At 32.6% G+C, this 12,324-nt stretch overlaps 2 protein-coding genes across 2 annotated transcripts; both read left to right on the top strand.

The window, feature by feature from the left end:
• Window positions 1-51: 51 nt before the first annotated feature.
• LOC127840814 (uncharacterized) lies at window positions 52-1,322 on the top strand (the record flags this gene model as incomplete). The annotated part of the gene is given in 3 exon segments (XM_052369230.1): window positions 52-113; window positions 543-701; window positions 1,027-1,322. Coding segments are annotated over 2 exon segments (120 nt in total), but the record flags the coding sequence as incomplete, so codon positions are not given.
• A 1,501-nt stretch (window positions 1,323-2,823) lies between these two features.
• On the top strand, window positions 2,824-6,133 carry LOC127842220 (uncharacterized). Its single transcript, XM_052371635.1, has 6 exons — window positions 2,824-3,028; window positions 3,301-3,734; window positions 4,095-4,231; window positions 4,596-4,825; window positions 5,126-5,289; window positions 5,593-6,133. Exons 1-6 carry the CDS (start codon window positions 3,021-3,023, stop codon window positions 5,697-5,699), a joined length of 1,080 nt encoding a protein of 359 aa, XP_052227595.1. The 5' UTR covers window positions 2,824-3,020; the 3' UTR covers window positions 5,700-6,133.
• The last annotated feature ends 6,191 nt before the right edge of the window (window positions 6,134-12,324 follow it).

Here is a 12,324-nt window from a genome sequence, read left to right as displayed (position 1 = left end):
AATGGGTCGCGTGCGCCACGGACAGACGCAAAGCAAGACTGACAAGTTCACGCCCAACTGTACGAGATCCTTGCAAAAGGGCGGACAGATCATGCCTTCCACTCTAGGCCAAGGTTAGATAAATATAGATATAGCAATCGGCAGCATACGTGTTTGATCCAGTTATGTTCGATGATTTAGAATGGAAAATACATTACGCGTGTAGCGTACTTATTTATACCTTTGTATTACGCCACGGGACGTTAAATGTGAATAACTAAACTTAACCTGGTCGATACAAAGAACAATTGCATGCGCACATTAACTATAGAATGCCAAAGCAATGCTTATATGCCATAGAAGAAATACATACCATTCTTAATCGGAAATTTTCATGTCTTATTACCCGATCAAAAAAATTATATAGTGCGTATAGCAGTTACAACTTTGAACATAATGTATCCTTGGTATTATTAACTTTTTTGTTCGTCCGTATGACTACAATCTAGTATAAATGACGTCATGTGCTGTAAGTAAATGTGTTGCGTGTTTTTAATTATTAGGCCGGACATTACCCCTGAGGTAATGCGTGAGAAACATTCCCTACCTGATGCGTGGTAAACACGATCAGGCCACCCTTGACCACAGTTTTCGGGATGACGGAAACCGCAAGGCTGTCGCCCCCAATGTCAGGGCGGGTCCGGTGGACAGCCTCCAAATAGGTAAAGAACACATGTCCTTGAGATGCATTGCTAGATTTATATTGCCAAGGACATCCTCTTTTAAATTCACAGCACACCTGTAATTGAGGCGCATGTTCAGATTTAAACTTCCATTACAAATACAATTTATAATTTTAAACTCAATGTTATTGTGCAGTTATAGTACTAAAATTTCCATTTTTGAATCGAATAACAGTAATAATAAACAATAGTATCGTATCTGTTAATTTAAATCCGATATTAAACCACGCTTAATTTCTTTATTTAATGATTGTCCTTGCATTACATGAAAATCGTTATGCAAACAAATGTCGCTTAATTCCAGGTAGCGAACGGCTTGGAGAGATAAATCCGGACCTGAAAAATTCACTTCGGGGATATAGGAATCAACCAAGTAATCGTTAAATTATGGCCAAACATCTGTGATAAAGACGTGCGCGAAGAATTTTATGTGTGTTTTGCATAACTCTTCGTTAAAAAGCCGAACTGTCATTCGTATTTTATAAAATATTTAACTACTATTTTCCTGGTTGTAGTGGTTTGTGTTTTCATTTAATCTATTATTGTCTCTGTCTGTGAACAGCAAATGTAAGTAATGTTATAAAACCTCTTCATGGTTTGTATTCAAATAAATTGTTTATAAAAAGGGTTTATTATTTGTGGCGATTATTTCCATTACACTTAAAAATGAAACACCAGTATTACAATCAATGACATCTATACTCTGCATAACTTAAATTGATTACTATATACATAGCAACAACAGTATGCAACAACAGTATTGTCTGATGGTTACGGCGTTTAAAATATACATAACGACTAAAGTGTGAATAGTTATTAACTCAGCAATACGTGCATATTCAAGTGATGAAACCATATTAGGAAAAACAGTATTTATGACGTATTTAATCTCACAATCACTAAGCATCATTATTTCCCTCGAAAGAAAGCGAAACGAGTTTGATGATTTTTCAACAAAGCGTTTTCTTAGATGTCACGTGGAAACCAATTTTATAATACAAGACCCTTTGGACCTAAACTTAGAACTGACGCCTTAAAATCAATAGGCGTTGCTTTTTTTAAAACACCCGGCTTATAACGTTTGATAATTAGAGGATACAACCCATCCCATAAGAGAGCGTGAAGGAAACAAATGTTTGTATGTAACAAAATTCGTGTGACGTTTATCTTTCACCTGTTGAACATGAAACGTACCCATTGCCGAACAAGTAATCATACATATGTGCACGATCATAGGCCATTTTGTTCTCGAGATATCTTCCAGAATCGAATTTAATGTAACAAGCACGTTTGACCTTGAAATTTGACATGTTGACCCAAACATCTATATGCGTTTACCTTTCCACCAAATGTATCATACCAATTTGCAAAATCTTTAACCAAAATATCAACCAACGTTGTTTAAAATACAGTGCGCAAAAGAAACGAGCACTGGCTGACCAACCGACAGGACAATCCCTACCGACCGACCGACATGTGCTAAGCAATATATACCCACGTCTTCGATGTGGCGTAGGTCATACATAAAATCACAGTATGACACCAACAAATCGCCAAAGACAAAACTGCTTACATGTTATCTTCTTACTTAATCTAAATGCAAACGCGTATATTCAAATCACGCCATCTTCTTAATTTATTAGAAATTTAATTTTTCGGTATAGTTTTCACATTGTGCCACATCGATCGATAATAAATAGACAACACGTGTTATGTATGTCTATTCAAATTAATAATAACACATTACATATATATAATATATATATATATATATATATATATATATATATATATATATATATATATATATATAATATTATATATATATATATATATATATATATATAATGGGACATGTGATCATATTTTAAAATATATCACCGTATTATTTAAGATTATGCATTTGCTGCTGATTAATTTGGTAATATTGCTGCACGTGCTGCTTTTGTTACGTATTTGACTATGACAAACAAATGAAGTAAATGTGAATGATACGTTTGTACTTGCTGTTTCGTTTTATTTCCAATTTACTTCCCTGCGGACAAAAATTGGATTGACGTGTTAGTATGTAGAAGAGGAAGTAATATAAAGAACACGTCATGTTGTCACATTGGAAATAGGCTTACATCTTATTAGTTTTGTTTCATTGGAACAGGAAGAAGTATATGGGGATTGCGATAGTAATTATTCTCGCTAAGATATCATTTTAAGAACCGGAACGTCATTTATAAACGAAAGTATAGCCTCTGTCTGCTCGAACCAGCTTAGTATTGTTTGTGAAACTAACACGCCAGCATCATGAACAGGTATTATTATTATTATTATTATTATTATTATTATTATTATTATTATATTATTATTATTATTATTATTATAATCATTATTAGTATAAGGATATGTAAAATTCATGTAAAACATCTTATTAAATTGAATAACATGTGTAAGTAACATTCTATGCGCTGCATTGCTGATATAGTTTTTGTTATCAATTAAATTATATTTGAATGTGATAGTTTAAACTGTGAAAATTATTGTTTGCCCATGAAATGAAAAGATCTAATTTACAAATATAATTTAGAGAAGCAAACTCTTCAAAACTGACACCTGGTAATGGTCGAACAAGGATCAATGGGGATAGTATTTTCCAACACGGACAAGAAGAGGAAGGCGAAAGACCTATGGAAACAGATAATGTCGGTCAAGAATGCCATAATGTGTCAAATAAAAGACACATTGCTCAACAAAATGATAAGAAGGTTGTAAGCAATTCTAATCCGCAAAATGCTGGAAAGTCTACCAGTACAGAACAAAAAAGTTATATTGACCGCACAATTTTAAACGAATTTGATCCTGTTCAACCAGACTATCGTGACCATGACCACCATGGTCACCATGGTAACCATAACCAACATGTACAGCATGGCCACCCTGGCAACAATGACCCTCATGGCCAGTTTGGCAACCAAGGACAACAGAGCATGGCGATGAAACAGATGCAGCGTGCCGCAGAAGGTTTGTATTTTTGCATGTTTTACTTAACAAATAATAGCAAAGTATAGTAATAGTATCACCAATAATAAATATCAACTTCGCACTACCATGACCATTTCAATCTACAGTATCAGCATTATCGCCATCATCATCACGATCGTCATTGTCAATATTATGGCCATTATCATTTTGATCAGCATACGTCTCATCTTCATCGCATATCCAAAACATCAGAGCTAATTTTAATACAACCGTTATGAAAAGTCGTGAATTTTAGTATTTATTAATTATTGCTACTTTTCATATTTTATAGTGCTGTTTTGAACGTCTATTCATATACAAGAGACAAAGTTATTAACATCTTATGCAAACATGTTACAGCGAGCAAGCAGATGTTATATGGTGTGTACGGAAACGTCGTATCCATACTGGAAGAGTACGAGGCAAGGACGCAAAAGATGAAGGCAGAAAGATCGAAAATAGAACTACCTGACCAGTCCCGAAAAACAGTCGAAGATGTAAGTGTTTGTACTTTAATTAATAATAACGCACAATTCCGAATCAAGGATCGCATGTTTGTATTCTTTGAGGAAACTCTAATTTTCTTTGCACATTCGATAATCTTAATTTTGAGAGAAACTTCGATGTTAAACTACTAGGAATGGCGTCGAATACCAAAATATGTATTCGAATATTCGCTTTTTTAAACGTTTTGCCTAACAATAAACTTATTTATTTTAATTAAGTAATCAATTTTGAATGTTTTCGTTATTAGTAAACAAATTAAAGGTTTAAAGCTCAGTTAATCGAATATTCGAATATTTGAATAATTTTGTCATCCATAAAATTGCGTAGTACCACATGTTTCTTCTTCATTAATAGGTACAAAGCATTGTTCAGACGCAGCTGTTGTTGTTTGAAACCCAGCAAAGGGCATGTCCAAAGGATGTAAGCGCGAGTGTCAACAAGGAACTGAGAAAGAAGACTATTCATTGGGCGGCTGTGCGAGAAGAACATAAGATGGAAGTCAGCGACACTGACAAATACATCTGTCAACTTTACGAGGTTCTGGTCAAGGGGAAGACAAAACATGAAATTCTTGATAAACCCAGGTATGATGCACAGTGAATAACTAAGGAATGTAAAGCAGCACTGGACTTTGAAAAAAAATCTGATATGTGTGTTTCGGATAAAAAGAAGTATGATGAATATATATATATAGCCTTTCAAAATATTCATTTTTTTTTTTTTTTTTTTTTTTTGCAACAATCAAAGTTAAGAAATTGTTGATTTTTTAATTTTACGTCACAGTTGTGTAGTAACAATAACATTGACTGAAATGTATAACACATGAACAAATATTATGATTTGTCCTTTTAAGCACTTATGACACCATCGTTGTTTTATGACAGGGATCCCGTCTCTCCCGAGACCATCAGGGACAATTTACAGCATATCCTCAAGGGGAAACACGATGCATCGGAGATTGACAAGCAATTCAAAAAAGATGACACGAAGAAGGCGGTTAGCCCACAAACGCGCCGTTCTGAGCAGGCTTTTGTTACCCTTCAATTGGGTAACAATTTGCTATGTTTGTTTAATTCAGGCGGTGACCAATATATTTTATTACTTTGGTGTTGTACTTGTTCTTTAACTTGTGCTTTGTATTCAATATAATGGAGAAAATTGTGAATATTCTTAAAATACAAAAGTTTTACCAAAGATATAAACACGGTACATAATAATCTTTGCTTTTACAGCAGAGCTTACACATTACAGAGTTTAAACACATTTTCTCCACAAATAAAATATATAAGTCAATGAGAAACGCCAATTTGTATACAACTACATTTGTATAAATATTTATGAATGGCTACAGGTGCAACTCGAATGTCGCAAACCATGCCTGAGCTGGTAGAGGTTCTTGACGAAGATCTGAAGGAATTCGGAGCCGATGGGCCAGAGACAACCAGCGAACTAAGATAGTCTTCAAGATTTACATTCTATTTGTTCCATTTCTTAAGGAAATGAATTCATTAAGACGTAAAAGGCATAATTTATACATTTTAAAATAGCAATAGCATTTCGAGTATTGGTGAATTTCCGATACACTTAATAATCTAATACATGCATATAATGTTATGTGTTGTTCTTCTTTTCAACACAAAATAAATTTATATATAACCTGCATAGACACATATGACACAACATTCTGAGAAAGAAAAAGAAAATGTATCCACTTTGTATATAAATATGTATCCAGTTTGTATTTAAATTGACTATTTTTTCCGGATAAATTATTATTATAAACTATGTAATAATGTTTTACAAAATATTGTTTTAATCATAACGTTCACTGCATGATAAATACTATTGAGTATGTTGCTGAAAATGTGAACAAATATAATGAACAATGCTTATTGTTCGTGTTGTTATCTTTATTTGTGAATACTATTTTCCAATACTTGATTGTTGTCATTTGCTCCATCAATTTTATTTTAAAAAAATTCTCTAAGTATATAATCATCGACACTGTATTGGATAGTTTAACCTATGTACACTTTTGAATAGTATTTTGTAAATTGCCTTTGAATACAATCTAAATATTGCCACAAATGACATTTATTGACATTTTTCTCGGCACGCCATAAAATAACAAAGAATCGCGTATGTGTCAAACTATATAACACACTAAGAATGTATGTTTAATTGCAGAGTAAACAAACTACTTTAAAACATAGAGAATATATGGTTAAAACAGTGTATCCAGTATAGAACCGGGAGAGGTTGAGATTTGATCCTAGATAATATTTATCTTTTAACATTTAACTCCTACAGTTTTTGTTTAGGTGTGGGATTTCCGTCTTTTCTTAGACGATGACATGATCATATGATATAGGACAATGTCATTAATTGTCACTTGATATGGGTTTTATAAAGAAGTTCAAATATGTTTACAGTCGGATCTATATCATTCTACTGGCATGATGGTCAAACACCATTTGATTAACGATTAATATATTAAGATGTGACACAGTAACGCTTTGTATATTAAAATAGATTTATAATTTTTTTAATTGTGTACATTTTTGTTTGAGCTTAATTTTTCCCGCACATTACCAGAAGCTTGTGTTTCCTAGACTGTCGTTACCAATCGAGGGTTTACATTTCACGTTATACATTATGACATGCGTTTGCAATATAAAGCATACCAAATTTTCTGCATACCAATTGACACACAACCAAAGTTCTAAGGTTTAATGTATATCACATGTTTTTACACTGTATGTACAGAAAAATGAGAAGTAGTGGTTTATTTTTATTATGAAACCAGATTGTTATCGGACGAGATATAAACTTACATAGGGAAGTCGAGTCAGAGACTGTATTTGCCTATAGCCAGTTGAGTACACCGTTATCAAACTGTTTTCAAGTAAGGCCGTCAATTTATGTTGCTTTTTTAATTTTAAATATGAATATATATCTTACAGTTAATTTTAGCCTAGATTTTGGTATAGTAAATTTCCACAAAGATAACCTCTGTTAGCAAGTAACTGGATCAGAATATTGTTCAGATTAAGTAGAAACTATTGTAATATTCTAAGTACAATATTTCCATTCCGTCTCATTCTTGGATAGCTACACAATATTATACAACCGAGCGCTGTGTTCACAATTTCACCATGGGCCGATTGTACGAATATCTTCGAACTTTATGAAAACAAGAAAATGCTATTCAATTTTCGGGAATATACTCTTTAAAAAAATATGACAATATATATAAAGAATATATATTGAACGAAGTGCAAAAACTAGAACACGAAGCTAGTTTTGACGATTCTGTTACGGAAGTACAGAAAATAACGTTTTTGAATGTATTACAAATATGATGCGGTTTGTTGGACAGAACTCAAAAGACCAATATGAACACACTATGAACTTCTACAAATTCTTAAAAGGAGTCTATAAATGCCTTGAAATCATCGTAATATAGAGTTTTTATCGTGATGAAAACTGATATACGGACCCAACTGCAGTGCCATTGTTTATATTTTTCTTTTAAATTCATCGACAATACAGCTGAAAAAAAGAGAAAATATCAAGAATGATCACGTCCTTTCTCAAGAGAAGACATCTTTCTCTCAAGACAAACGATCTTATTAAGCGCATGGTTTTGAAAAAGTGCATGCAATGCAATCCCGTATATTCAGCAATACATTGTACAAAAAAAAACGAACAAGGAAGATTTTTTTCGGACTTTCCAAAAATGCGTTTACGAAAGGTAAATCGAAACTAAGTTAGAAAAACATTGGAAATGCCCACTAATTTGTTGAAAGACAGCTCATGACATATTACAATACTGGTTTATTCAAGCAGACATGCCAAAAATAGATCGACGTAGTAATTGTAAGAAATATGCACAGCATTGGGGAGAAGACAATAATGCGTGAATAACAATGCAATTAATGATTGGTGACATATGTATATATCTAGAAACTTACAAACATAACAATAGGCTATACATTTATGGCATTATTATTATGATATGCAAAACTGCAACATTTAATTATCAATAAAAAGCATACATATGTATCAATCATTTATATAATGGAGAAAAGTTAATATTTGGCATTCGATTGTATTAAATATTTATCTAAAAACCCATTTACTAATATGCAATTTCTGTATATTTATAGCACGAGTTTTAGACGCTTGGCTGTAATGTATCCAATATATTATATAAATTCAAATGTTGTGTATATAAGTAAAAATGTTAACCACAATCAAATGATTTAATTCCTATCAATTGCAATACAAAATAACACCGACAAGTTAATCAGTGTGGCTATGAGATATGGCCGCGATCGTTCATTTCAGAGAAAAAAAGTTGTATGTCCATACCGTACATTTAAAGTTGCATAAGTGGATTTGAAGACAATTAATTCACTTACAACTGTTATTGGAAAGTCTAACGTTGTATAATGCTTGTAAATATCACATGTAATAAACAATTGCACGGGTCTCGGCAAAACATACATGTAAAGCAAAATGGCAGTTTTTACATGTTAAATTACACATTATACTTGAGGTACATGTATCAACATGTAATGCTGTGAAATGCTGATTGTCGACAGGACTGTGTATGTTGTGTTCAATATTTTGGAATCATTTCATAAATACTTATGGGATGGTCGGAAATACATCTACTGATTATACTTTTAACCATATAAGTTCATTCATCACTTGGAAAACTTACGACTTTTTCGTCATAAGCGATAGCCGCAATTATTAAATATTGACCGTATTCTTCAAAAAGGAAGACTTTCATCGAACGGTTTTTAGAATCCGCTTAACAAATCAGACATAGATGTCAGACCATGACGTGAAATATTTTCTGATTTATTCTTTGTTTTGGTAAATGTTCACCTGGAAATCAGATCACTTTTACATCACGGACAAACCATAGCGGGATGTGTGGACGAGACGAATGACACAGCGATAAGACTAGTTACAAAACTGTGACGGTTGTAGTGGTTGTGAAGGGCGATTTAGAGGCCTAATTAAACGACATTTCTGGTCCCTTCATGAGGTTTTTTCACAAGTTATTCAAACCCAAATTACATCTTCTTTATTTGACATCGCCAACCATGCCTTACATTTCGTGTATTATATAAATGTGTATTACCATACGGATGTGGTCAAAGCTCAGCAACCCTTATCAGTAGTGATCGATACTCAGATACAGAGGAAACAAGGAACCAAGCTATTGATAAGTCTACTTGGAGCAAACATAACATATACAATAAACATATTTTATTGTGGATCAATACTCCATGGATGGGCATGCCATTCCACAAACTAAAGCACAGTATTTTATGTAAATCTCTTGGTTGACTTTTCTATTTCACCTTGCACATTTTTTGTGAAAATGTTCGTTCGATAACAATATGCATTTTGCAACCACGACACATCGGTAAGGTGGCTCATTTGTGCAAAATCGTTTGCCTCTTATAAAGGAAACAACACATGATGCACATTTATAACTAACATTTTATACATAATTGCGTCGGTAACTCTTAGCATATATACCATAAGTTGCGCTTAAGTTAACTGAACTGTTAAAAGGTTAGACAATAATTTGCAATAAATTACTAATCACTATTGCCAATTGAATATGTAATGCAATACATTTATAGCGAGTTAAAAATAGTTTTGCATAATTCAGAAAGAAACACGCCACAAGGTATTTTTCATGATTAATTAATATACATGTAGAATACAACGCCAGTATAAAACAATGCCAAACAATACATGCACACATGAATAAAATTGTAAAATAGCATAGTTATCAGCGATAAAATTGCCGATCATATTGCTAGGAAAAATAAACTGTAAAAGCATAAAACAGAAACATATCCAGCAAACGGTACATATTGTTTTGCAAATTAAAAATGTATTCCTTAGTATAAAACAAATTGAAAAAAAAACGAAATCGAACAATGTTTTATTTAAACGACGGGAATTTCTTTATTGAATTAGATTTAAGACAGTTAATAGTTGGACATACATGTATCGAGCAAATGTGATATATAATAAAAAACTAAAGGTCATGCATTAGAAACAAAACAAAAAAAACGGACACTATTTTTTACAAAACGTAAAAGGAAAAAAACAATTGTGAATAATATATGCAAACACCGCTTTGGCGCATATTTATAATTTCCGCGCGACACGCCGCCTTTTATGAATAAGATAATGATCTATCAATGGAATTGATGCTGAATATTTAGCAAATCTTGCCTAATCGTATGAACTTATTTGTACGTGTATACGTAATTCCTCGATATAGTTTATTATTTATAATTAACTTATTTCCTGAGCAAGTAAATTTGACGCGCACACACATATATTAATTATATAACAACACTAATGATGCAACAAATCTGACAGAAACAGCTTGAAATTGTGTCAGTATTTAATAGCAAATTATAATCATGTACCACATTGAAATTGAAGAATTACACAGTTATGGAGATGTGTATTTGCATAAAAAAAGTCAACATTACTTCAAATAACACATAACACTTAACTACATATAACCTATTGATGGTGCAGCATATGCATTATCAACGAAAAACAAGATAAACATTATGTTCATGGACAGTATTTAAGAGATTGCTCGGGGTCAAGAATCATTAAAAGAATAATCTAACGTTTTCTTTATTACCAATTATAATACAGGTCATTAAAAATAAATATTTACGCATTATAATGGATTATTGTACAAACGTGCGCCCTACCAACGCTGTAAAAAAAAGCACGTCTAATGGAGCTTGTATATCAAATCAGAGAAAACATCATGAGTAAAATAATTATGCGATAATTTGTGAAAATACTGCTGCCAACTTATGTCAGATCAAAACACAAATAGTGTAAAACGATTGTCGGCAAGAAAAAGAAAAAACGGGGATACACTTTTTATGACACAAATAGTTCAAACTTTCATTTATCAAGATAAAATCGAATTGGCGGAATGCAATTGTAAGAGAAATTTAAACGAATTTCAAAGTTTATTCTGCCTAAGTTTCACTTGTCTGTTTCGCACAAATCACCCATGAAGTATTTATATTTCAGACTACCTATTGTTAATGCTAAGTTGACTGCAAAGAAACAAATTAGATCATTGTATTTCAAATCTCGGCATTGACGTTGCTTAATATTAAGAAGTGAAGCTCCAGCTGCTGGAGCAGTATTGCATTCTCATTATATACAATTAGTTAGTCCTTTTTTAAGGCAAGTGACCAATTGCCAAAACAGTACAAAACAGCACAATACAAAACAACATAAGCCAAATAACTGTGGCTTGATTAATTACGTTGCAATCAAAGCGTTTCGTCACGACCGTGAAAAACGATGAACTTCTACAAAGTCTAGAAATAAATCGATGCAAGCCTTACTATCGGCTTATAATACGGCAGTTGTCGTGATTAAAACTGTTTTACGGACCCGGCTGCGTTTTCATTGTGCTCATAGTTTCGTTTTAAATACAGTGACATTCCGGCGGCTTAAATATATAAAAGAATACATCAAGCGTGATCACGTAGTTTCCAATGAATACATTATATTAAGCCTAAGATAATAAACCCATTGTTTAAAAATGTGAGTGCAATTCAATCACGGGTATTCGGCGATAAATCTTACACAGTACAGGAAGCTTTTCAAGATTTTTCGAAAATGACGTTTAAGGAAGGTAAATCTAAAATAAGTAAGAAACCATTGGAAATACCCGCAGATTTTTTGGAAAAGACCGCATGACAAATAACCATCCTGGTTCATTCTAGCAGGCGTGAAAACACTTTCAACTTAATACGTTGAAAATAGAATGACATAGTTAATATGATTATAGGTGCTACCTAATTTACGGGCAAAAACTTTTTTGATAACCATGTATTTTAAATAAATATATGGACATTATTGTGTTCAAAATATTATTATTGTTTCAATAATAAAGTAATGCATCAAAATAATTCAATCTTCAAACGAGTAACATGTTCCTAGCTTTAAGATCTAGCATCTTATAAATGTGTGTGTTTCTAGCCTCAGGAATTTA

This window comes from Dreissena polymorpha, chromosome 8 (genome assembly GCF_020536995.1).
Source record: "Dreissena polymorpha isolate Duluth1 chromosome 8, UMN_Dpol_1.0, whole genome shotgun sequence".
In the NCBI taxonomy this organism is placed as follows: domain Eukaryota; kingdom Metazoa; phylum Mollusca; class Bivalvia; order Myida; family Dreissenidae; genus Dreissena; species Dreissena polymorpha.
Note: the sequence above shows the minus strand (reverse complement) of the source record. Positions and strands in the feature narration are given on the sequence as shown.